This window comes from Oncorhynchus gorbuscha, linkage group LG02 (genome assembly GCF_021184085.1).
Source record: "Oncorhynchus gorbuscha isolate QuinsamMale2020 ecotype Even-year linkage group LG02, OgorEven_v1.0, whole genome shotgun sequence".
In the NCBI taxonomy this organism is placed as follows: Eukaryota; Metazoa; Chordata; class Actinopteri; order Salmoniformes; family Salmonidae; genus Oncorhynchus; species Oncorhynchus gorbuscha.
In genome coordinates this window covers 14254912-14280790 of record NC_060174.1, presented here as the reverse complement: position 1 = coordinate 14280790, position 25879 = coordinate 14254912, and the positions used below count along the sequence as shown (strand labels likewise).

At 47.5% G+C, this 25879-nt stretch overlaps 1 protein-coding gene across 1 annotated transcript in view; it reads left to right on the top strand.

Annotated features, from left to right (window-relative positions):
* LOC123997587 (multiple PDZ domain protein-like) overlaps positions 1 to 25879 on the top strand; it is a 230892-nt gene that overhangs the window by 186496 nt on the left and 18517 nt on the right. Inside the window, exons 29-34 of the mRNA XM_046301983.1 lie at positions 896 to 967; positions 3193 to 3331; positions 3653 to 3759; positions 4173 to 4256; positions 22855 to 23048; positions 23302 to 23449. Of these exons, the coding sequence (XP_046157939.1) occupies positions 896 to 967; positions 3193 to 3331; positions 3653 to 3759; positions 4173 to 4256; positions 22855 to 23048; positions 23302 to 23449 (744 nt within the window). The remainder of the gene's footprint in view (positions 1 to 895; positions 968 to 3192; positions 3332 to 3652; positions 3760 to 4172; positions 4257 to 22854; positions 23049 to 23301; positions 23450 to 25879) is intronic.

Genomic DNA, 25879 nt, shown 5'->3' with positions numbered 1-25879 from the left:
AGCATGAACACCAGGCAGACACTACAAACCCCCAGCATGAACACCAGGCAGACACTACAAACCCCCAACAGATGCTTCCCGGGTGATGAATTCAAACCTGTATTCTTCTGATCTTGTGTGTGTGTGTGTTGTGGTGTGTGTGTGTGTTGTGGTGTGTGTGTTGTGGTGTGTGTGTGTTGTGGTGTGTGTTGTGGTGTGTGTGTGTGTGTTGTGTGTGTATGTGTGGTGTGTGTGTATGTGTTGTGTGTGTGTGTGTGGTGTGTGTGTATGTGTTGTGTGTGTGTTGTGGTGTGTGTGTGTGTGTTGTGTGTGTATGTGTGGTGTGTGTGTATGTGTTGTGTGTGTGTTGTGGTGTGTGTTGTGGTGTGTGTCTTGTGGTGTGTGTGTATGTGTTGTGTGTGTGTTGTGGTGTGTGTGTGTGTCTTGTGGTGTGTGTGTGTGTGGGTGTGTGTGTTGTGTGTGTATGTGTGGTGTGTGTGTTGTGTGTGTATGTGTGGTGTGTGTGTATGTGTGGTGTGTGTGTGTGTGTGTGTGTGTGTGTGGGTGTGTGTGTGTGTGTGTATGTGTGGTGTGTGTGTGTATGTGTGGTGTGTGTGTATGTGTGGTGTGTGTGTGTATGTGTGGTGTGTGTGTGTATGTGTGGTGTGTGTATGTGTGGTGTGTGTGTATGTGTGGTGTGTGTGTGTATGTGTGGTGTGTGTGTGTGTGTGTGTGTGTGTGGTGTGTGGGTGTGTGTGTATGTGTGGTGTGTGTGTGTATGTGTGGTGTGTGTATGTGTGGTGTGTGTGTATGTGTGGTGTGTGTGTGTGTGTGTGTGTGTGTGGTGTGTGGTGTGTGTGTGTGTGTGTGTGGTGTGTGTGTTCATGTTTTTACCTCTTGTTTGTGCTGTCTGCAGAAGGCCTCAGAGAACAAGGCGGAGTCTTCAGAGAGTGTGACTGTGCTGGCTGCCGAGACCCCCCTGGGGCAGGTGAGCATCGCAGTGGATTTGGGTTACCTGTGTACCTAACGGCACTCCATGTAGGACAATGGAATCCACTCTGTGGAAAAAAGAATGAATCAGATTGAGCTCATAGTATAAGACAACTTGTGTTTTAATATGCATTATTCAGTTATTCACAACTATTTTAAAGATAAAGATCTGGATGATATTTTTGTTTCTGTTGTGTCTTGCCGTTAATGTGCGTATGCTCACGCGTGTGTGTGTGTGCGTGCGTGTGTGTTTGTGAAGCAGCTGACAGAGCCAATCCCACTCAGGGTTAGCATAAAAACCATCTGTCCATGGAGTGCTGTGAACTTCATCCATCAACCATTGGCTGAAATGCCAGTGTGCCCCAGCCCATGTGTGGTCACTGAACCCAGTACAGGGTTATGCTGAGGACGTTCACATCTCCTCCAGAGAGGACCATGCTATCAACGACATGCTCTCTCACACAGATTACTTTTTGAAAAGGTCTGGAAGTGAAAGACAACACCGACCTGTGCAACCGGACTGGAGTGGAGCTCAGGTGGACACGGACTGATATGCAAACTGAGCCAGTGACTGATTCTGATGCAGTTGTGGCAGATCGGTGTTGTTGTGGAGACTTCTATCACCCATCATGGAACATCTCATTCTACATGCAGGACAACACTCCTCGGTATCAGATGGATGCAGCTCCTGTAACACTGGACTGGCCTGAGGCTGCAGGGGAAACTCGATGCTCTAGACTGTGATGTCCACTCTGTCTCCCAGCTCCTGTAACACTGGACTGGCCTGAGGCTGCAGGGGAAACTCGATGCTCTAGACTGTGATGTCCACTCTGTCTCCCAGCTCCTGTTACACTGGACTGGCCTGAGGCTGCAGGGGAAACTCGATGCTCTAGACTGTGATGTCCACTCTGTCTCCCAGCTCCTGTTACACTGGACTGGCCTGAGGCTGCAGGGGAAACTCGATGCTCTAGACTGTGATGTCCACTCTGTCTCCCAGCTCCTGTAACACTGGACTGGCCTGAGGCTGCAGGGGAAACTCGATGCTCTAGACTGTGATGTCCACTCTGTCTCCCAGCTCCTGTTACACTGGACTGGCCTGAGGCTGCAGGGGAAACTCGATGCTCTAGACTGTGATGTCCACTCTGTCTCCCAGCTCCTGTAACACTGGACTGGCCTGAGGCTGCAGGGGAAACTCGATGCTCTAGACTGTGATGTCCACTCTGTCTCCCAGCTCCTGTTACACTGGACTGGCCTGAGGCTGCAGGGGAAACTCGATGCTCTAGACTGTGATGTCCACTCTGTCTCCCAGCTCCTGTTACACTGGACTGGCCTGAGGCTGCAGGGGAAACTCGATGCTCTAGACTGTGATGTCCACTCTGTCTCCCAGCTCCTGTAACACTGGACTGGCCTGAGGCTGCAGGGGAAACTCACTGCTCTGGACTGTGTTGCCCACTCTGTCTCCCATTCCATTTACCAGAATGGTGCCATTGGCGAGGACATTCTCACCTTTATTTTTAAGGTGAGGCTGCAAGTTCTACAAACAAAATATAATGTAGCCCTCCGGTACCCTGCAAACCATGAACCCCATTTTGTATTCTACATGAGTCAAATGTAATGGAGTCCATTGTCCATGTTGTGAATGGCTGCTGTTCATACAAGGATTTGTACATTGCTAGACATGGCCACCTTGTCGACCTGATAGCCAGCGAGCGAGACAAGTGGATGCACAAACATTCTTGTGTAAGGGGAAGCTGGTTTGATGTTGATGATGATGTGTTTTCCTGTGTGTCAAATACACCAGATATTGTTGCTGTGGGGGGGGGGGGGGGGGGCCTCATTTTGGAAGTGGGCTTCTCATTGGACGGCTACATGGACAAGGCCTTTGCAGAGAAGCTGCTTCAGGACCAGCCCCTCGTGGCATGCTGGGACATCCTCGGGTTTAGGTGCAAGCTGGTGGTGCTGATATTTGGCAGTCTCGGCCACGTTCACAGGCTTGCAGTGCGTGGCCTCCAGATTGAGGGCCTGACAAAAATGATGGCAAAGCAATTGGCTAGGTACTGCTCTGTTTCAGCTGTCATGGGCAGCCTAGCTGATTGGAGAAGGAGGTGTTTTCTTTACCTTTGAGTGGCATGCAGACAGCGACCGTTAAAATGGTTGCATCCTTTTTTGTCAATTTGATTGGTGGATTCAAATTAAGTATTTAAAATGTGTGTGTGTGCGCAGACTGCGAACCTGTCCAAAACCTGTCGGCTCTCCTGTAAGCTGCCTGTGGTGAGCTCTGTGAAAGGGGAGCTGGTGCCCCCTCCTGCCTCTATCCTACCTTCCTCCTGCAGCAGCCCAGACTTTGAGTACTGCAGCAAAGGTATGGAGCCACACTCACAACCAGCAGGCCATTTACAGGGCTACATTAGGGACCCTAAGAGTACAAGGTATTTTCAACATCTTGTGCTCACTGGGGAAGAACTGACTGTTTTACTCAACTGTCTTATTTTATCTATTCAATTCTTTGTGCAGAAAGTTGTGAATCAAATCAAATGTTATGGGTCATGTACACGTGTTTAGCAGATGTTATTGCAAGTGTAGAGAAATGTGTATTATTCATTATAAAGAGGACAGCCAACAACATAAAGACTTGCATTGAGGTTAGATAACAAAATCTCTCTCCTCCCTCTCTATGCTGTAGACACAGCCACGTGCCCTATCGTTCCAGGCCAGGAGATAATCATAGAGATCGCCAAGGGTCGCTCTGGCCTGGGTCTCAGCATTGTAGGGGGAAAAGACACCCAGCTGGTAAGACTGCTAGCCTTGCTCAGGGGCTACCATGTTGACCATGACAGGTTACGTGAATTTGTCTCCGTCTCAGCCAGATATGAGAGCCACAGCTACACTGCATAGTAGCATAGTAGTGGTGGTTTTAGTGTAATGAGGATGTCTCATTAAAGTAAGACAAAAAGTCAACAGTCTCTCTCGCTCTCTTTCTCTCTCTCTCTCTCTCTCTCTCTCTCTCTCTCTCTCTCTCTCTCTCTTCCTTTCTCCTTTCTCCCTTCCTCTTTCTTTCTTTCTTTCTTTCTTTCTTTCTTTCTTTCTTTCTTTCTCTCTCTCTCTCTCTCTCTCTCTCTCTCTCTCTCTCTCTCTCTCTCTCTCTCTCTCTCTCTCTCTCTCTCTCTCTCTCTCTCTCTCTCTCTCTCTCTCTCTCTCTCAAGGATGCCATAGTGATCCATGAGGTATATGAGGAGGGGGCGGCGGCACGTGATGGACGACTCTGGGCTGGAGATCAGATCCTGGAGGTTAGTCTCTCTTTTATCTCTCTCTTATCTCTCTCTTTATCTCTCTCCCTCGGTTTGTCTCTCTCTCTCTCTCAGTGTATGCTGGGAGTGTTTTGTATTTGAGAGGCCTTGTGGAGGGCTCTGTCCTCCCTTATTTTATTGGTCTTTTTTTCAATTTGTATTTTCTATGGTGGAGGGTTAACGCACTGGTAGTTAACGCACTGGTACCTACTGTTTTCGTTCAAAGTTAGGGAGGAAGAGGACAGAGTTTTAGTTGCCTGGTGATTGAATGGTGTGGTGTGCGCGATGCCTTCGCAGCCTAGCGTGGAGGAGACGCTGTGGTTACAGCATGGATTCAGGTGTGTTCCTGAGAATGGAGTTAAGGTGGGAGAGGTTCTGCTCGCAGTCGGCGAACAGGTGGGAGCTGAATTTATACATTCCGCATCCAGAATTAACAAAGCTGTGGTTGTGTTCATGAAAAGGCTGATTGCTAGGTGGCTCCCATTTTGGCTGTAGTGTTTCCAAGCGCCTGAATGAGAGCGCGTTCTTTGGTAGTTTTCTCCGGTAAAGACAATAAAGATTCTCTGTCTTAAATTCTATCGTTTATTTGCGTATTAAGGTACCTAAGGTTTGATTATAAATGTTGTTCGACTTGTTTGGAAAAGTTTATTTGTCACTTTTGGGATATATTTTGTATGCATTCTGATGGATGGAAACTGGGTGGATTATTGACTGAAGCGCGCCAACTAAACTGGGTTTTTATGGATATAAAGATGGACATTATCGAACAAAAGGACCATTTGTGATGTATCTGGGACCTTTTGGAGTGCCATCAGAAGATCTTCAAAGGTTATGTGTTTATTATATTGCTATTTCTGACTTTCCTGTCGCACCTGCCTTGTTGAAATATGTTTGTCATGGTTTTCTATGCGAGGCGCTGTCCTCAGATAATCGCATGGCGTGCTTTTGCCGTAAAGCCTTTTTGAAATCGGACACAGCGACTGGATTAGCAAGAAATTAAGCTTTGTTTCGCCCGGCAATTTCACCGGATGTTCGACGCTACCGTCCCACCTGCCTATAAGAAGTTAAATTGAGGCATGGGGACGGGCTCTACGCAGGGTTTGCCGGCACAGATAGTCTGCTGTGTTTTGAGTGTGGGGATTTGGGGCTTTAGAGCTTTGCGTGCCACATAAAGGCCGTAGACAAGGTGAGGATACAAGCTCCAGTGGGAGAAATGGAGGTAAACGTGCAGGGGGCCATGAGACACAGGCAGCAGAGGCTGGGTCTTGTCATGTTATAGATGGTGGTGTAGACGAGGCTGGGTCTAGTCTAGAGGTCGACCGATTAATCGAAATGTCCGATTAATCGGAAATGGGTATTTTTGGACACCGATTTGGCCAATTTTTTTTTTTATGTAAAAAAATATAAAAATACTTTTTTTTAACTAGGCAAGTCAGCCTAGGAATGGTGGGTTAACTGCCTTGTTCAGGGGCAGAACAACATATTTTTACCTGGTCAGCTCGGGTTTCAATCTTGCAACCTTACAGTTAACTAGTCCAACGTGCTAACCACCTGCCTCTCATTGCACTCCACGAGGAGCCTGCCTGTTACGCGAATGCAGTAAGAATCCAAGGTAAGTTGCTAGCTAGCATTAAACTTATTTTATAAAAAAACAATCAATCATAATCACTAGTTAACTACACATGGTTGATGATATTACTAGTTTATCTAGTGTGTCCTGCGTTGCATATAATCGATGCAACGCTGGGGATGATTTAACAGAAGCGCATTTGCGAAAAAAAAGCACAATTGTTGCACGACTGTACCTACCCATAAACACCGATGCCTTTCTTAAAATAAATACACAGACGCATGTATTTTTAAACCTGCATATCTAGCTAAAAGAAATCCAGGTTAGCAGCCAATATTAACCAGGTGAAAGCAAACGATGCTATCATCTGAGGATAGCACCTCCGTAAACAAAGAGAGAAAACATATTTCAACCCTACAGGCGCGACACAAAACGCAGAAATAAAAATATAATTCATGCCTTACCTTGACGAGCTTCTTTTGTTGGCACTCCAATATGTCCCATAAACATCACAAATGGTCCTTTTGTTCAATTAATTCCGTCAATATATATCCAAAATGTGTTATGCTGGTGAATGAGGACCCAAAAGCGACTTAACGAAAACAGAGTCTTTATTCCAGTATATGACAAAAGTAATAATCCTGGATATATCAAGGAGAAAACAAAACAGGAAAAACTGAAATCCACTCGTAGTAACGAGGACTGACTGGAGACTCGACCATAGACTGCAGGTTGCTTCGGGAAGGCACCGACCGTAGCAGACTAAGACACCTGCTCATACGCAGCATCTGAAGAAGATAAAACACGACAGGGCAAGACAAGGACACAGAACAGCGAACATCATACAAGGATCCGACAAGGACAGAAGCGGAAAACAGAGGGAGAAATAGTGGCTCTAATCAGAGGGCAAAATAGGGGACAGGTGTGAAAAGAGTAAATGAGGAACAGCTGGGAGCAGGAACGGAACGATAAGGAGAGAGAGCGAGAGAGGGAGAGAGGGAGGGGAAGAGAGGGATAGAAAGAGGGAAAGAACCTAATAAGACCAGCAGAGGGAAACGAATAGAAGGGAAGCACAGAGACAAGACATGATAACCAATGACAAAACATGACAGTACCCCCCCACTCACCGAGCGCCTCCTGGCGCACTCGAGGAGGATCCCTGGCGGCAACGGAGGAAATCATCAATCAGCGAACGGTCCAGCACGTCCCGAGATGGAACCCAATTCCTCTCCTCAGGACCGTAACCCTCCCAATCCACTAAGTACTGGTGACCACGTCCCCGAGCACGCATGTCCATGATCTTTCGTACCTTGTAAATAGGTGCGCCCTCGACAAGGACGGGGGGGGGAGACGAACGGGGGCGAGAAGAAAGGGCTTGACACAGGAGACATGGAAGACAGGGTGGACGCGACGAAGATGTCGCGGAAGAAGCAGTCGCACAGCGACAGGATTGACGACCTGGGAGACACGGAACGGACCAATGAACCGCGGAGTCAACTTGCGAGAAGCTGTCGTAAGGGGAAGGTTACGAGTGGAAAGCCACACTCTCTGGCCGCGACAATACCTAGGACTCTTCATCCTACGTTTATTGGCGGCTCTCACAGTCTGCGCCCTGTAACGGCAAAGTGCAGACCTCACCCTCCTCCAGGTGCGCTCACAACGTTGGACAAACGCCTGAGCGGAGGGAACACTGGACTCGGCGAGCTGGGACGAGAACAGAGGAGGCTGGTACCCCAGACTACTCTGAAACGGAGATAGCCCGGTAGCAGACGAAGGAAGCGAGTTGTGAGCGTATTCTGCCCAGGGGAGCTGTTCTGCCCAAGACGCAGGGTTTCTAAAAGAAAGGCTGCGTAATATGCGACCAATCGTCTGATTGGCCCTTTCTGCTTGACCGTTAGACTGGGGATGAAAACCGGAAGAGAGACTGACAGAAGCACCAATCAAACGACAGAATTCCCTCCAAAACTGTGACGTGAATTGCGGACCTCTGTCTGAAACGGCGTCTAACGGGAGGCCATGAATTCTGAACACATTCTCAATGATGATTTGTGCCGTCTCCTTAGCGGAAGGAAGCTTAGCGAGGGGAATGAAATGTGCCGCCTTAGAGAACCTATCGACAACTGTAAGAATCACAGTCTTCCCCGCAGACGAAGGCAGACCGGTAATGAAGTCTAAGGCGATGTGAGACCATGGTCGAGAAGGAATGGGAAACGGTCTGAGACGACCGGCAGGAGGAGAGTTACCTGACTTAGTCTGCGCGCATTCCGAACAAGCAGCCACGAAACGGCGCGTGTCACGCTCCTGAGTAGGCCACCAAAACCGCTGGCGAATAGAAGCAAGTGTACTCCGAACGCCGGGGTGGCCAGCTAACTTGGCAGAGTGAGCCCACTGAAGAACAGCCAGACGAGTAGAAACAGGAACGAAAAGAAGGTTACTAGGACAGCGCGCGGCGACGCAGTGTGAGTGAGTGCTTGCTTAACCTGTCTCTCAATTCCCCAGACAGTCAACCCGACAACACGCCCATCAGGAAGAATCCCTCGGGATCGGTAGAAGCCACAGAAGAACTAAAGAGACGGGATAAGGCATCAGGCTTGGTGTTCTTATTACCCGGGCGATAAGAAATCACGAACTCGAAACGAGCGAAAAACAACGCCCAACGAGCTTGACGTGCATTAAGTCGTTTGGCAGAACGGATGTACTCAAGGTTCTTATGGTCAGTCCAAACGACAAAGGAACGGTCGCCCCCTCCAACCACTGTCGCCATTCGCCTAGGGCTAAGCGGATGGCGAGCAGTTCGCGGTTACCCACATCATAGTTGCGTTCCGATGGCGACAGGCGATGAGAAAAATAAGCGCAAGGATGGACCTTATCGTCAGACTGGAAGCGCTGGGATAGAATGGCTCCCACGCCCACCTCTGAAGCGTCAACCTCGACAATGAATTGTTTAGTGACGTCAGGAGTAACAAGGATAGGAGCGGACGTAAAACGCTTCTTGAGGAGATCAAAAGCTCCCTGGGCGGAACCGGACCACTTAAAGCACGTCTTGACAGAAGTAAGAGCTGTGAGAGGGGCAGCAACTTGACCGAAATTACGAATGAAACGCCGATAGAAATTAGCGAAACCTAGAAAGCGCTGCAACTCGACACGTGACCTTGGAACGGGCCAATCACTGACAGCCTGGACTTTAGCGGGATCCATCTGAATGCCTTCAGCGGAAATAACAGAACCGAGAAATGTGACAGAGGAGACATGAAAGGCGCACTTCTCAGCCTTCACGTAGAGACAATTCTCTAAAAGGCGTTGGAGTACACGTCGAACGTGCTGAACATGAATCTCGAGTGACGGTGAAAAAATCAGGATATCGTCAAGGTAGACAAAAACAAAGATGTTCAGCATGTCTCTCAGTACATCATTAACTAATGCCTGAAAAACAGCTGGAGCATTAGCGAGACCGAACGGCAGAACCCGGTACTCAAAATGCCCTAACGGAGTGTTAAACGCCGTTTTCCACTCGTCCCCCTCTCTGATGCGCACGAGATGGTAAGCGTTACGAAGGTCCAACTTAGTAAAGAACCTGGCTCCCTGCAGAATCTCGAAGGCTGACGACATAAGGGGAAGCGGATAACGATTCATAACCGTTATGTCATTCAGCCCTCGATAATCCATGCAGGGGCGCAGAGTACCGTCCTTCTTCTTAACAAAAAAAAACCCCGCTCCGGCGGGAGAGGAAGAAGAAGAAACAGACAAATAATCCTCGAGAGCCTTACGTTCGGGAGCCGACAGAGAGTATAGTCTACCCCGAGGGGGAGTGGTCCCCGGAAGGAGATCAATACTACAATCATACGACCGGTGAGGAGGAAGGGAGTTGGCTCTGGACCGACTGAAGACCGTGCGCAGATCATGATATTCCTCCGGCACTCCTGTCAAATCACCAGGTTCCTCCTGAGAAGAGGGGACAGAAGAAACAGGAGGGATAGCGGACATTAAACACTTCACATGACAAGAAATGTTCCAGGATAGGATAGAATTACTAGACCAATTAATAGAAGGATTATGACATACTAGCCAGGGATGACCCAAAACAACAGGTGTAAAAGGTGAACGAAAAATCAAAAAGGAAATGGTCTCACTGTGGTTACCAGATACTGTGAGGGTTAAAGGTAGTGTCTCATATCTGATACTGGGGAGAAGACTACCATCTAAGGCGAACATGGGCGTGGGCTTCCCTAACTGTCTGAGAGGAATGTCATGTTTCCGAGCCCATGCTTCGTCCATAAAACAACCCTCAGCCCCAGAGTCTATCAAGGCACTGCATGAAGCAGCCGAACCGGTCCAGCGTAGATGGACCGACATGGTAGTACAGGATCTTGATGGAGAAACCTGAGTAGTAGTGCTCACCAGTAGCCCTCCGCTTACTGATGAGCTCTGGCTTTTACTGGACATGAATTGACAAAATGTCCAGCAGAACCGCAATAGAGGCAAAGGCGGTTGGTGATCCTCCGTTCCCTCTCCTTAGTCGAGATGCGAATACCTCCCAGCTGCATGGGCTCAGTCTCTGAGCCGGAGGGAGGAGATGGTTGCGATGCGGAGAGGGGGAACACCGTTAACGCGAGCTCTCTTCCACGAGCTCGGTGACGAAGATCTACCCGTCGTTCTATGCGGATGGCGAGTGCAATCAAAGAGTCCACACTGGAAGGAACCTCCCGGGAGAGAATCTCATCCTTAACCTCAGCGTGGAGTCCCTCCAGAAAACGAGCGAGCAACGCCGGCTCGTTCCAGTCACTAGAGGCAGCAAGAGTGCGAAACTCTATAGAGTAATCCGTTATGGATCGATCACCTTGACATAGGGAAGCCAGGGCCCTAGAAGCCTCCCTACCAAAAACTGAACGATCAAAAACCCGTATCATCTCCTCTTTAAAGTTCAGGTAATTGTTAGAACACTCAGCCCTTGCCTCCCAGATAGCTGTGCCCCACTCTCGAGCCCGACCAGTAAGGAGTGAAATGACGTAAGCAATCCGAGCTCTCTCTCTTGAGTATGTGTTGGGTTGGAGAGAGAACACAATATCACACTGGGTGAGAAAGGAGCGGCACTCAGTGGGCTGCCCAGAGTAACATGGTGGGTTATTAACCCTAGGTTCCGGAGACTCGGAAGACCAGGAAGTAGCTGGTGGCACGAGACGAAGACTCTGAAACTGTCCTGAGAGGTCGGAAACCTGAGCGGCCAGGGTCTCAACGGCATGACGAGCAGCAGACAATTCCTGCTCGTGTCTGCCGAGCATTGCTCCCTGGATCTCGACGGCAGTGTTACGAGAATCCGTAGTCGCTGGGTCCATTCTTGGTCGGATCCTTCTGTTATGCTGGTGAATGAGGACCCAAAAGCGACTTAACGAAAACAGAGTCTTTATTCCAGTATATGACAAAAGTAATAATCCTGGATATATCAAGGAGAAAACAAAACAGGAAAAACTGAAATCCACTCGTAGTTGCGAGGACTGACTGGAGACTCGACCATAGACTGCAGGTTGCTTCGGGAAGGCACCGACCGTAGCAGACTAAGACACCTGCTCATACGCAGCATCTGAAGAAGATAAAACACGACAGGGCAAGACAAGGACACAGAACAGCGAACATCATACAAGGATCCGACAAGGACAGAAGCGGAAAACAGAGGGAGAAATAGTGGCTCTAATCAGAGGGCAAAATAGGGGACAGGTGTGAAAAGAGTAAATGAGGAACAGCTGGGAGCAGGAACGGAACAATAAGGAGAGAGAGCGAGAGAGGGAGAGAGGGAGGGGAAGAGAGGGATAGAAAGAGGGAAAGAACCTAATAAGACCAGCAGAGGGAAACGAATAGAAGGGAAGCACAGAGACAAGACATGATAACCAATGACAAAACATGACAAAATGTCCATTTATTTGGCGCGTTTGATCCAGAAAAACACCGGTTCCAACTTGCGCAATGTGACTACAAAATATCTCAATAGTTACCTGTAAACTTTGCCAAAACGTTTCAAACTACTTTTGTAATACAACTTTAGGTATTTTTAAATGTAAATAATAGATCAAATTGAAGATGGGATGATCTGTGTTCAATACAGAAGGAAAACAAACTGTAGCATGCTTTCAGGTCACGCGCCTCTATCTAAACAGTACACTTCGTGACCCTCGTTCAAGATGGCCGTACTTCTTCATTACACAAAGGAATAACCTCAACCAATTTCTAAAGACTGTTGATATCCAGTGGAAGCGATAGGAACTGCAAGAAGGTCTCTTAGAAATCTGGATTCACAATGAAAGCCCATTGAAAAGAGAGTGACCTCAACAACAACAAAAAATCTGAATGGTTTGTTCTCGGGGTTTCGCCTGCTAAATAAGTTCTGTTATACTCACAGACATGATTCAAACAGCTTTAGAAACTTCAGAGTGTTTCCTATCCAAATATATCCAAATCCAAATACTAATAATATGCATATCTTATCTTCTGGGGATGAGTAGCAGGCAGTTGAATTTGGGCATACATTTCATCCGGACGTGAAAATACTGCCCCCTGTCACCAAGAAGTTAATGACCAAAGGCTCATATTTCTGTGTGTTATTATGTTATAATTAAGTATATCATTTGATATTTGATAGAGCAGTCTGACTGTCTGTCTATCGCCTCCTTTGAATTCCATGCTGTCACAGTTACTAGCCCTTTCAAGCTTAACATCCTTATCATTTATCGCCCTCCAGGTTCCCCTCGGAGAGTTCATCAATGAGCTTGATGCCTTGATAAGCTCCTTTCCTGAGGACGGCTCACCTCTCACAGTTCTGGGCGACTTTAACCTCCCCTCGTCTACCTTTGACTCTTTCCTCTCTGCCTCCTTCTTTCCACTCCTCTCCTCTTTTGACCTCACCCTCTCACCTTCCCCCCCCTACTCACAAGGCAGGCAATACGCTCGACCTCATCTTTACTAGATGCTGTTCTTCCACTAACCTCATTGCAACTCCCCTCCAAGTCTCCGACCACTGCCTTGTATCCTTTTCCCTCTCGCTCTCATCCAACACCTCCCACACTGCCCCTACTCGGATGGTATCGCGCCGTCCCAACCTTCGCTCTCTCTCCCCCGCTACTCTCTCCTCTTCCATCCTATCATCTCTTCCCTCCGCTCAAACCTTCTCCCACCTATCTCCTGATTCTGCCTCCTCAACCCTCCTCTCCTCCCTCTCTGCATCCCTTGACTCTCTATGTCCCCTATCCTCCAGGCCGGCTCGGTCCTCCCCTCCCGCTCCGTGGCTCGATGACTCATTGCGAGCTCACAGAACAGGGCTCCGGGCAGCCGAGCGGAAATGGAGGAAAACTCGCCTCCCTGCGGACCTGGCATCCTTTCACTCCCTCCTCTCTACATTTTCCTCCTCTGTCTCTGCTGCTAAAGCCACTTTCTACCACGCTAAATTCCAAGCATCTGCCTCTAACCCTAGGAAGCTCTTTGCCACCTTCTCCTCCCTCCTGAATCCTCCGCCCCCTCCCCCCCTCCCCTCTCTGCAGATGACTTCGTCAACCATTTTGAAAAGAAGGTCGACGACATCCGATCCTCGTTTGCTAAGTCAAACGACACCGCTGGTTCTGCTCACACTGCCCTACCCTGTGCTCTGACCTCTTTCTCCCCTCTCTCTCCAGATGAAATCTCGCGTCTTGTGACGGCCGGCCGCCCAACAACCTGCCCGCTTGACCCTATCCCCTCCTCTCTTCTCCAGACCATTTCCGGAGACCTTCTCCCTTACCTCACCTCGCTCATCAACTCATCCCTGACCGTTGGCTACGTCCCTTCCGTCTTCAAGAGAGCGAGAGTTGCACCCCTTCTGAAAAAACCTACACTCGATCCCTCCGATGTCAACAATTACAGACCAGTATCCCTTCTTTCTTTTCTCTCCAAAACTCTTGAACGTGCCGTCCTTGGCCAGCTCTCCCGCTATCTCTCTCTGAATGACCTTCTTGATCCAAATCAGTCAGGTTTCAAGACTAGTCATTCAACTGAGACTGCTCTCCTCTGTATCACGGAGGCGCTCCGCACTGCTAAAGCTAACTCTCTCTCCTCTGCTCTCATCCTTCTAGATCTATCGGCTGCCTTCGATACTGTGAACCATCAGATCCTCCTCTCCACCCTCTCCGAGTTGGGCATCTCCGGCGCGGCCCACGCTTGGATTGCGTCCTACCTGACAGGTCGCTCCTACCAGGTGGCGTGGCGAGAATCTGTCTCCTCACCACGCGCTCTCACCACTGGTGTCCCCCAGGGCTCTGTTCTTGGCCCTCTCCTATTCTCGCTATACACCAAGTCACTTGGCTCTGTCATAACCTCACATGGTCTCTCTTATCATTGCTATGCAGACGACACACAATTAATCTTCTCCTTTCCCCTTCTGATGACCAGGTGGCGAATCGCATCTCTGCATGTCTGGCAGACATATCAGTGTGGATGACGGATCACCACCTCAAGCTGAACCTCGGCAAGACGGAGCTGCTCTTCCTCCCGGGAAGGACTGCCCGTTCCATGATCTCGCCATCACGGTTGACAACTCCATTGTGTCCTCCTCCCAGAGCGCCAAGAACCTTGGCGTGATCCTGGACAACACCCTGTCGTTCTCAACTAACATCAAGGCGGTGGCCCGTTCCTGTAGGTTCATGCTCTACAACATCCGCAGAGTACGACCCTGCCTCACACAGGAAGCGGCGCAGGTCCTAATCCAGGCACTTGTCATCTCCCGTCTGGATTACTGCAACTCGCTGCTGGCTGGGCTCCCTGCCTGTGCCATTAAACCCCTTCAACTCATCCAGAACGCCGCAGCCCGTCTGGTGTTCAACCTTCCCAAGTTCTCTCACGTCACCCCGCTCCTCCGTTCTCTCCACTGGCTTCCAGTTGAAGCTCGCATCCGCTACAAGACCATGGTGCTTGCCTACGGAGCTGTGAGGGGAACGGCACCTCAGTACCTCCAGGCTCTGATCAGGCCCTACACCCAAACAAGGGCACTGCGTTCATCCACCTCTGGCCTGCTCGCCTCCCTACCACTGAGGAAGTACAGCTCCCGCTCAGCCCAGTCAAAACTGTTCGCTGCCCTGGCCCCCCAATGGTGGAACAAACTCCCTCACGACGCCAGGACAGCGGAGTCAATCACCACCTTCCGGAGACACCTGAAACCCCACCTCTTTAAGGAATACCTAGGATAGGTTAAGTAATCCCTCTCACCCCACCCCCCTAAGTTTTAGATGCACTATTGTTAAGTGACTGTCCCACTGGATGTCATAAGGTGAATGCACCAATTTGTAAGTCGCTCTGGATAAGAGCGTCTGCTAAATGACTTAAATGTAAATGTAAATGTAAATGTAAATGTAAATGTAAATGACTGAGCGATGGTAGGCACCAGCAGGCTCATAAGCATTCATTCAAACAGCACTTTAGTGCGTTTTGCAAGCAGCTCTTCACTGTGCTTCAAGCATTGAGCTGTTCATGACTTCAAGCTTATAAACTCCTGAGATTAGACTGGTGTAACTGATGTGAAATGGCTAGCTAGTTTGCGGGGTGCGCGCTAATAGCGTTTCAAACGTCCCTCGCTCTGAGACTTGAAGTGGTTGTTCCCCTTGCTCTGCATGGGTAAGGCTGCTTCGAGGGTGGCTGTTGTTGATGTGTTCCTGGTTCGAGCCCAGTTAGGAGCGAAGAGAGGGACGGAAGCTATACTGTTACACTGGCAATACTGAAGTGCCTATAAGAACATCCAATAGTCAAAGGTAAATGAACTACAAATGGTATAAAGACAAATAGTCCTATAAATACTATATTAACTACAACCTAAAACCTCTTACCTTGGAATATTGAAGTCCCATGTTAAAAGGAAGCACCAACTTTCATATGTTCCCATGTCCTGAGCAAGGAATTTAAATATTAGCTTTTTTTACATGGCACATATTGCACTTTTACTTTCTTCTCCAACACTTTGTTTTTCCATTATTTAAACCAAATTGAACATGTTTATTATTTATTTGAGGCTAAATTGATTTTTATTGATGTATTATATTAAGTTAAAATAAGTGTTCATTCACTATTGTTGTAATTGTCATTATTACAAATAAATGTAAAAAATTGGCCGATTAATTGGTATCGGCATTTTTTGGTCCTCCAATAATCGGTATCGGCGTTGAAAATTCATAATCGGTCGACCTCTAGTCTAGTCATGCTATAGATGGTGGTGTCGGTGAGACTGGGTCTAGTCATGTTATAGATGGTGGTGTGGATGAGACTGGGTCTAGTCAGGCTAGGCTAGTGGATGAGGATAGTGTAGTGGGGAAGGGTAAGCAACTGGGGGGGTGGAGGAGAGTGTCAAGCGGAAGAGAATTAGGGTGGAGAAGAAAAAGGTGGGAGGGGAGTGGCTGGTGTGGTCAAAGGCACCAAGGAACCGTTGCCTGGTGCTGGGGGGGGGGGCAGGTGGTCAGGATGGCAGATGGAGACAAGGAAGTGGAAGGTGAGTTTGAGGAAGAGGACGATGAGGTTTTCTGTTCAGACTCATCCTCAGTGGGCCCGGAGCTGACGGCCAGTCAGGCAGAGGTGTCAAAGTACACTGTGAGGGAACTGTCAAGGTTCCTGAGTGAGACTAAAGGGAAAAAGAACATTCACTATGTACCGTAACACCCTGTATATAGCCTCCACATTGACTCTGTACCGTAACACCCTGTATATATCCTCCACATTGACTCTGTACCGTAACACCCTGTATATAGCCTCCACATTGACTCTGTACCGTAACACCCTGTATATATCCGCCACATCGACTCTGTACCGTAACACCCTGTATATAGCCTCCACATTGACTCTGTACCGTAACACCCTGTATATAGCCTCCACATTGACTCTGTACTGTAACACCCTGTATATAGCCTCCACATTGACTCTGTACCGTAACACCCTGTATATAGCCTCCACATTGACTCTGTACCGGTACCCCCTGTATATAGCCTTCACATTGACTCTGTACCGTAACACCCTGTATATAGCCTCCACATTAACTCTGTACCGTAACACCCTGTATATAGCCTCCACATTGACTCTGTACCGTAACACCCTGTATATAGCCTCCACATCGACTCTGTACCGTAACACCCTGTATATAGCCTCCACATGGACTCTGTACCGTAACACCCTGTATATAGCCTCCACATTGACTCTGTACCGTTACACCCTGTATATAGGCTCCACATTGACTCTGTACCGTAACACCCTGTATATAGCCTCCACATTGACTCTGTACCGTAACACCCTGTATATAGGCTCCACATTGACTCTGTACCGTAACACCCTGTATATGGCCCCACTATTTTTATTTACTGCTGCTCTTTTATTATTGCTTACTCTTCTCTTACTTTTTAAATTTATTTTTTAGGTATTTACTTAAAACTGCTTTGTTGGTTAAGGGATTGTAAGTAAGCATTTCACTGCAAGGTGAACCTGTTCCGTGTGACAAATAAGATTTGATTTGATTAGGGGGTGTTAAGGGACATCATTAATCAGTTTGAACAAACCGATGTTTGGAGAACTAGACATTATACATGGGTGAAGGTCTTTGGGGCTTGTGGGTGAGTGCAACCCGACTCGATCGCTTTTACATGTCCAGGAATCAGAGCAATAGGCTGTTGGGCGCTTCCATTCTCCCGGTGGGGTTTTCAGATCACCATGTAAGCATGGCTCGGCTGTCTATTTCACCAGGTCCTCCCAGGCATCCTATTAGAAGTTTAATGCAAAGCTCTTACAAGATGCCACCTTTTGCTCAGATTTCAGGACGTTTTGTTAAAGATGGGGGCAGCGAAGAGAGGAGTATGAGTCTCTGAGTCAATAGTGGGATGTGGGAAAAGTACAAATTCGTATTTTCTGTCAACAGTATACAGTTCTCTCATCCTCAGAGGCTATGAGAGTATTGGGGGAACTCGAGCATAGTATCAGTGAGGTGGAGGTGGAGGTAGAGCTGGTGGGGCAAGGCAATGTAGGCCTCCAGGCTAAATGAGCTGAATTATGTAGGAACCTGGGAAGTTTATTCCAGGTTAAAGCAAAGGGAGCACTTGTAAGAGCTAGGTTCTCCATGCTCAAGGAGATGGATGCTCTCAGCTCCTACTTCTTTGGTTTGGAAAGACAGAGCGGTGAAGCCAAGGGTATGCATTGTAAACGGCTGTCGGATGGGCGGGTGACCTCTGTGGTGGGGAGATGCTGACTGTGGAGATTTAACCTGAGTTGTATAGGGCAGAACTGTGTGATCCTATGTGTGCTCAGGTTTTGTTTGCAGAACTCCCTAAGCTCTCTCTGGCACAGAGGGAGGAAATGGACATTTCTGTCATGAGAATTATGTTCTCAATGTTCATAAGGGTAGCCTAGCGGTTAGAGCGTTGGACTAGTAACCGGAAGGTTGCAAGTTCAAATCCCCGAGCTGACAAGGTACAAATCTGTCGTTCTGCCCCTGAACAGGCAGTTAACCCACTGTTTCTAGGCCGTCATTGAAAATAAGAATTTGTTCTTAACTGACTTGCCTAGTTAAATAAAGGTAAATAATAAATAATTAAACTACTCGGTCTGCAACCCAGGATTTGTAAGATACTGGTTGAAATGAAACAGATAGAGGCCCAGCTAAATACTCCAAACGTTTATTCACGGTTGCACTGGTTCCTTGTACAAAACCAATACTAGCTCCTTACACACATACCTTTGCACACAAACAGTAGATTTCATACGCACATACATACACATGAACAGTAGGTATCCTACGCACATACATACACACAAACAGTAGGTATCCTACTGACATACATACACACAAACAGTAGATATCCTACTGACATACATACACATGAACAGTAGGTATCCTACGCACATATTGTATCAATACCCAGCCGACAAAGATTAGGGACCATGAGAAGCACTCCCTGTTCTCCCTCAAGATTAGGGAGTACTCACTGCCCTCTCCCAAATCTCTCAGAGGCCCCTCGCAAGGTCGGCACCGAATTTTGCTCAGACAGTCTGTGTTTAAGATACTATAAAGACATATTATACATATACATTGTTTTACCCTAATTCTGACTAAAGCTACACACATAATTTATTACAATTTTACTGACTAAAACTACACACATCATTGGGGCGGCAGGGTAGCCTAGTGGTTAGAGCGTTGGACTAGTAACCGAAAGGTTGCAAGTTCGAATCCCAGAGCTGCCAAGGTACAAATCTGTCGTTCTGCCCCTGAACAGGCACTGTTCCTAGGCCGTCATTGAAAATAAGCATTTGTTCTTAACTGACTTGCCTAGTAAAATAAAGGTTAAAAATAAAATAATAATAATAATAATTTTATGATCCTAATCAATTTCATACAATTATATGGTTTCAGGGTGGAATATTCGAATCATTCATTTAAACATATAAATTCAATCAACAATTTCCCTGTTGTCCCATGAACTGGCAGAGGCCGTAACTCCGATGTCCCCCGGCCCTGAAGCGGGGGTTGATGGACTCCCAGTTGAGTTTTATAACATTTCTGGGGAATAATTGGACTGGACTTCCTTTGCCTGAGTTCGTCGGGGTAGGAGAATTGCCGATGAGGTGTCGTCGGGCAGTTCTGCCTCTCCTGCCCAGAAAGGGAACTTGTGTGAACTTAAGAACTGGAGGCCTGTGGCATATCTCTCTGCGGACTACAAGATATTTTCTAAGGTCTTCGCTAATAGATTGAAGTCCCATCTGGACTCTGTAGAGCAGACATCTGGACTCTGTAGAGCAGGCATTTGGACTCTATAGAGCAGACATCTGGACTCTGTAGAGCAGACATCTGGACTCTGTAGAGCAGGCATCTGGACTCTATAGAGCAGACATCTGGACTCTATAGAGCAGACATCTGGACTCTATAGAGCAGACATCTGGACTCTATAGAGCAGACATCTGGACTCTATAGAGCAGGCATCTGGACTCTATAGAGCAGGCATCTGGACTCTACAGAGCAGACATCTGGACACTACAGAGCAGACATCTGGACTCTATAGACAAGACATCTGGACTCTATAGACAAGACATCTGGACTCTATAGACCAGACATATTGTGTACTGGGATGCTCAATCACAGACAACTTGTTCTTAATCAGGGACATGTTGGAAAGTTTCTAATGTGAACTTTGGACTGGTCTCTTTAAATCAAGAGAGGGCTTTTGATAGAGTGGACCATGAGTATCTGTTTAATGTGATGTTTTTGGCCTGTGTGAAGGTGTTGTATGCTGGAGCGTCATGTATGGTCAAGGTGGGAGGGGGGCTCAGTAGGCCAGTCTGGGTGAAGCATTAGACAAGGATGCCATTGAGCCTTTTTTGGGCTTGCTACACAGTAGACTGCAGGGAGTGTGCTGGACAGGCATGGGTGTGTTGACAGGCATAGCAGTGTCAGTGTATGCAGATGACATTTATGTGATGGTCAGGATATGCAGGCACCAGAGACCAGTCTGAAGGTGTACAAGGACGCTTCGTCAGCTAAGGTGAACTGGGACAAAAGCGAACCTCTGTTATGTGGGGCATGGGGGGATAGCCCCCCCCCTCTGCTTCCATGGGGTTTGCAGTGGGGTTGTGAAGGGCTTAAAGTGTTGGGGGTGTACCTGGGCCTGGAGAGGTGGGTTAGGAAGAACTGGGAGGGGCTGTCACAGGCAGTGGTGTCAAGAATGGCCAGGTGGCAGTGGCTCCTGTCTCAAGTGTCATGCAGAGGGAGGGTGCTTATAATCAACAACCTGCGGTGCTGAGAGCCTGACAGCTGCTAAGGCCCACACGAGAAGGGGGGGTGTGGAGCTTGGGCTGTGGGAGGAGCCTATCTTCCACAACTCAGCCATCCCTTTGAGATTGGTTCAGTCGGTCGCCCTGCAGAAGCGACTGATGGCATCGGTTTACTAAGGCTGGGTGACCTGCGGCTGCTGGTGGAGGAGGGGTGTAAACCCCGGAATTCCTGTCACAAAAAACAGGACTAACATCTCTCAGGCTGCTGGAGAGATTCCTGGGGGAAGTCCAGGAGGCACTGTCTGAGCCGGTAAGGGGGGTTGTTAGAGCGGCTGAAGGGAGAGGGTCCACTGCAGATGATGGCAGAGACTGGGGACTGGCAAGTGGGTTTGGAAGACTGGTTAGATTTGAACACTCCAAGTTTTTTTTTTGGGGGGGGGGGGGGTGTAAAGCCCTCTACAACCTCTGCATTAAGGTGAGGAACATTAGGAGCCTAACAGGCGTGAAGGCACATCAGTGGCAGGGGGTATGTGGGGTGGAGAGTGGTGGATTTTAGATGGAGGGGGCTCTACAAACCCCCAGTACCAAAGAGATCAGGGGACCCCAGGGGAGGGTTCTACATGAAGCCCTGGCCACTAACAGCTGGTTGGCACGGGTCGACCCGGGAGTCGGACAGGGGTGTCCTTTCTGTGTCATGAGTGGAACTGTGATTCATGTGTTTTCTGTGTGTTCAGGTTAATGTCATTAATGTTTATGTTGGAATGTGTGTGTGAGATGTTGAATGAGATAAATACCGCGGATTTAAGCATATTTGAAGCAGTGGATCAGGAAGTGCTGCTTTACCTCACCTGCCCCACAATGCTTACGTCTTTCTTCTCTTGCCGTCCATGTTTTTGTATGGCATCCTGTCTCTATTGCCAGGCTATGGTCACTCAGTCTGTCCATGTTTTTGTATGGCATCCTGTCTCTATTGCCAGGCTATGGTCACTCAGTCTGTCCATGTTTTTGTATGGCATCCTGTCTCTATTGCCAGGCTATGGTCACTCAGTCTGTCCACGTTTTTGTATGGCATCCTGTCTCTATTGCCAGGCTATGGTCACTCAGTCTGTCCATGTTTTTGTATGGCATCCTGTCTCTATTGCCAGGCTATGGTCACTCAGTCTGTCCAGTTACTCTGAAGGATCACTGTGTTGTGGTGTTTGTATAGGAAAGCCTTTTGGTGATAGTATTCCAGAATTTGGTGACTTTTCTTCAACTTTGAGTGCTAGGGGGAATCTCCTGAGTTCTACCCTACAGGCTATGTTTGAGGAATTTCTGGCGCAAACCTAAATTCCAGGTGTAAATTTTTTTCCCTCTCTCCTTCCCCCTCTCTCTCTCTCTCCCTCTCTCCTTCCCTCTCTCTCTCTCCCTCTCTCCTTCCCTCTCTCTCTCTCTCCCTCTCTCCTTCCCTCTCTCTCTCTCTCTCCCTCTCTCCTTCCCTCTCTCTCTCTCTCTCTCCCTCTCTCCTTCCCTCTCTCTCCTTCCCTCTCTCTCTCTCTCTCTCTCCCTCTCTCCTTCCCTCTCTCTCTCTCCCTCTCTCCTTCCTTCCCTGTCTCTCTCTCTCTCCCTCTCGTTCCTTCCCCCTCTCTCTCTCTCTCTCTCTCTCTCTCTCTCTCTCTCTCTCTCTCTCTCTCTCTCTCTCTCTCTCTCTCTCTCTCTCTCTCTCTCTCTCTGCCCTCCCTCTCTCTCTCTCTCTCCCTCTCTCCTTCCCTCTCTCTCTCGCTCTCTCGCTCTCTCCTTCTCTCTCTCTCTCATTCTCTCTCTCTCTCTCCCCCTCTCTCCTTCTCTCTCTCCCTCTCTCCTTCCCTCTCTCTCTCTCCCTCTCTCTCTCTCTCTCTCTCTCTCTCTCTCTCTCCCTCTCTCCTTCCCTCTCTCTCTCTCTCTCCCTCTCTCCTTCCCTCTCTCTCTTTCTCTCCCTCTCTCAGCTCTGCAGCTCTTATAACCTCACATTGTCATGTTCTCCAGTGCACTCAATTTAGCCAATGTCTCCCTCTACTGGAATTATACATTTCCCTGGCCTTCACTGTGTGTGTGTGTGTGTGTGTGTGTGTGTGTGTGTGTGTGTGTGTGTGTGTGTGTGTGTGTGTGTGTGTGTGTGTGTGTGTGTGTGTGTGTGTGTGTGTGTGTGTGTGTGTGTGTGTGTGTGTGTGTGTGTGTGTGTGTGTGTGTGTGTGTGTGTGTGTGTGCGTGCGACCGTGCGTGCGTGCGACCGTGCGTGCGACCGTGCGTGCGACCATCCAGGTAAATGGTGTGGACCTGCGTAGCGTGGCCCATGAGGATGCCATCACAGCCCTAAGGCAGACTCCGGCCAAGGTGTGTCTTAAGGTTCTACGGGACGAGGCGAGGTACCGCGACCAGGAGAACCTAGATGTGTTCAGTGTGGAACTGCAGAAAAAGGCTGGCCGTGGCCTGGGCCTCAGTATCGTCAGCAAGAGGTACAGTAGCAACTCACACACACACACACATTCATTGTGTCTTCATAAAATAAGTTGTACCACTATCAGGGAGTTTAATGTGAACCAGAAAGACATGTAAGGGGATCTATGTTGTAGCTACACTCTTACCTGGGGTTTGTTGTCAGTAGTGGTCTTTGGTTACCTACACGCTCTCCCTACGATGGCAAGGATGAGATCCATTTTGAGCGTACTTAGCCATAGGAATTCATCAAGTATTTTATTTATATGGTAGGAACGGCACAGGGGTGTTCATCTCGGACGTGGTGAAAGGGGGCGCCGCCGAGCTGGATGGCCGGCTGATGCAAGGGGACCAGATTATCTCTGTCAACGGAGATGACATGAGGTCTGCCATGCAGGAGACGGTAGCTGCCATTCTCAAGGTGAGGGGGGGGGGCTCACCGTCACACCGTCACACCGTCACACCAAAAGGGCTCACCGTCACACCAAAAACCAACCACATAGACTTGATGTATGAAACGGCCTGCAGTCCAGTTTTGAATAAAACTGCCATTATAGACAAACACACACTACCATTCAAAAGTTTGGGGTCACTTAGAAATGTCCTTGTTTTTGAAAGAATAATTGCTAAAGGGTTTTCTAATGATCAAACAAACAAATAACTACAGCCTTCACAGACAAAGAACTACACTAAAACAAATAACAGCCTTCACAGACAAAGAACTACACTAAAACAAATAACAGCCTTCACAGACAAAGAACTACACTAAAACAAATAACAGCCTTCACAGACAAAGAACTACACTAAAACAAATAACAGCCTTCACAGACAAAGAACTACACTAAAACAAATAACAGCCTTCACAGACAAAGAACTACACTAAAACATATAACAGCCTTCACAGACAAAGAACTACACTAAAACAAATAACAGCCTTCACAGACAAAGAACTACACTAAAACAAATAACAGCCTTCACAGACAAAGAACTACACTAAAACAAATAACAGCCTTCACAGACAAAGAACTACACTAAAACATATAACTACAGCCTTCACAGACAAAGAACTACACTAAAACAAATAACAACAGTCTTCACAGACTAAGAACTACAGTAAAACAAATAACTACAGCCTTCACAGACAAAGAACTACACTAAAACAAATAACAACAGTCTTCACAGACAAAGAACGACACTAAAACAAATAAAAACAGCCTTCACAGACAAAGAACTACGCTAATACAAATAACAACAGCCTTCACAAACAAAGAACTACACTAAAACAAATAACAACAGCTAATACTTGAAACACATCAAAGAACATCCCTCTCATTGTCAGAGTCCAAAACCATAGAGTGCAATAGTGATGGAGTCTTTTTGTAGGTACAGTTCATTGAACAAAGCCTATGGGAAAATTCATGTTTTTGGATAAAAGCCGAAATAAGGTCTGTGGTAAACTCAGTCTTAGGAGATATTATATGTTTTGTTCTATGGGATAATCTTAATCAGCTTTTGTAGCATTTATGTAGCATTTATGTAATAACAAAAGCATATAATTATCGTTTTTTAGGATTACAAGCTTTCGAGCTCTCTGTACCAGCCGGTCACTAGCCACCAAACTCTTCTTCCTTCTTCCACAAGGGGTCACAAATGGTACATGTATGTTGAAAGGCTGCAGTGCTCTGTTATGAATTTGTGGAGCGGAGAGGCTTTGTGGTTGGTTTGGCTACAGTTCTTTACTATGTGGAGACCCTCTAAAGTGGGTGCTTTGTGTGCCCTTGCTACAGTGGTGTACACTACATTTACAGTGTACACTACATTTACAGTGTACACTACATTTACAGTGCTGAGGTATATAACAACACTATCCTGTGCCCTTGCTACAGTGGTGTACACTACATTTACAGTGTACACTACATTTACAGTGTACACTACATTTACAGTGCTGAGGTATATAACAACACTATCCTGTGCCCTTGCTACAGTGGTGTACACTACATTTACAGTGTACACTACATTTACAGTGTACACTACATTTACAGTGCTGAGGTATATAACAACACTATCCTGTGCCCTTGCTACAGTGGTGTACACTACATTTACAGTGTACACTACATTTACAGTGCTGAGGTATATAACAACACTATCCTGTGCCCTTGCTACAGTGGTGTACACTACATTTACAGTGTACACTACATTTACAGTGTACACTACATTTACAGTGCTGAGGTATATAACAACACTATCCTGTTCCCTTGCTACAGTAGTGTACACTACATTTACAGTGTACACTACATTTACAGTGCTGAGGTATATAACAACACATTTACATATCCTGTGTATATAACAACACTATCCTGTGCTACAGTGGTGTACACTACATTTACAGTGTACACTACATTTACAGTGCTGAGGTATATAACAACACTATCCTGTGCCCTTGCTACAGTAGTGTACACTACATTTACAGTGCTGAGGTATATAACAACCACTACAGTAGTTATCCTGTGTATATAATAACACTATCCTGTGCCCTTGCTACAGTAGTGTACACTACATTTACAGTGTACACTACATTTACAGTGCTGAGGTATATAACAACACTATCCTGTTCCCTTGCTACAGTGGTGTACACTACATTTACAGTGCTGAGGTATATAATAACACTATCCTGTTCCCTTGCTACAGTAGTGTACACTACATTTACAGTGCTGAGGTATATAACAACACTTTATCCTGTGCCCTTGCTACAGTAGTGTACACTACATTTACAGTGCTGAGGTATATAATAACACTATCCTGTGCCCTTGCTACAGTAGTGTACACTACATTTACAGTGTACACTACATTT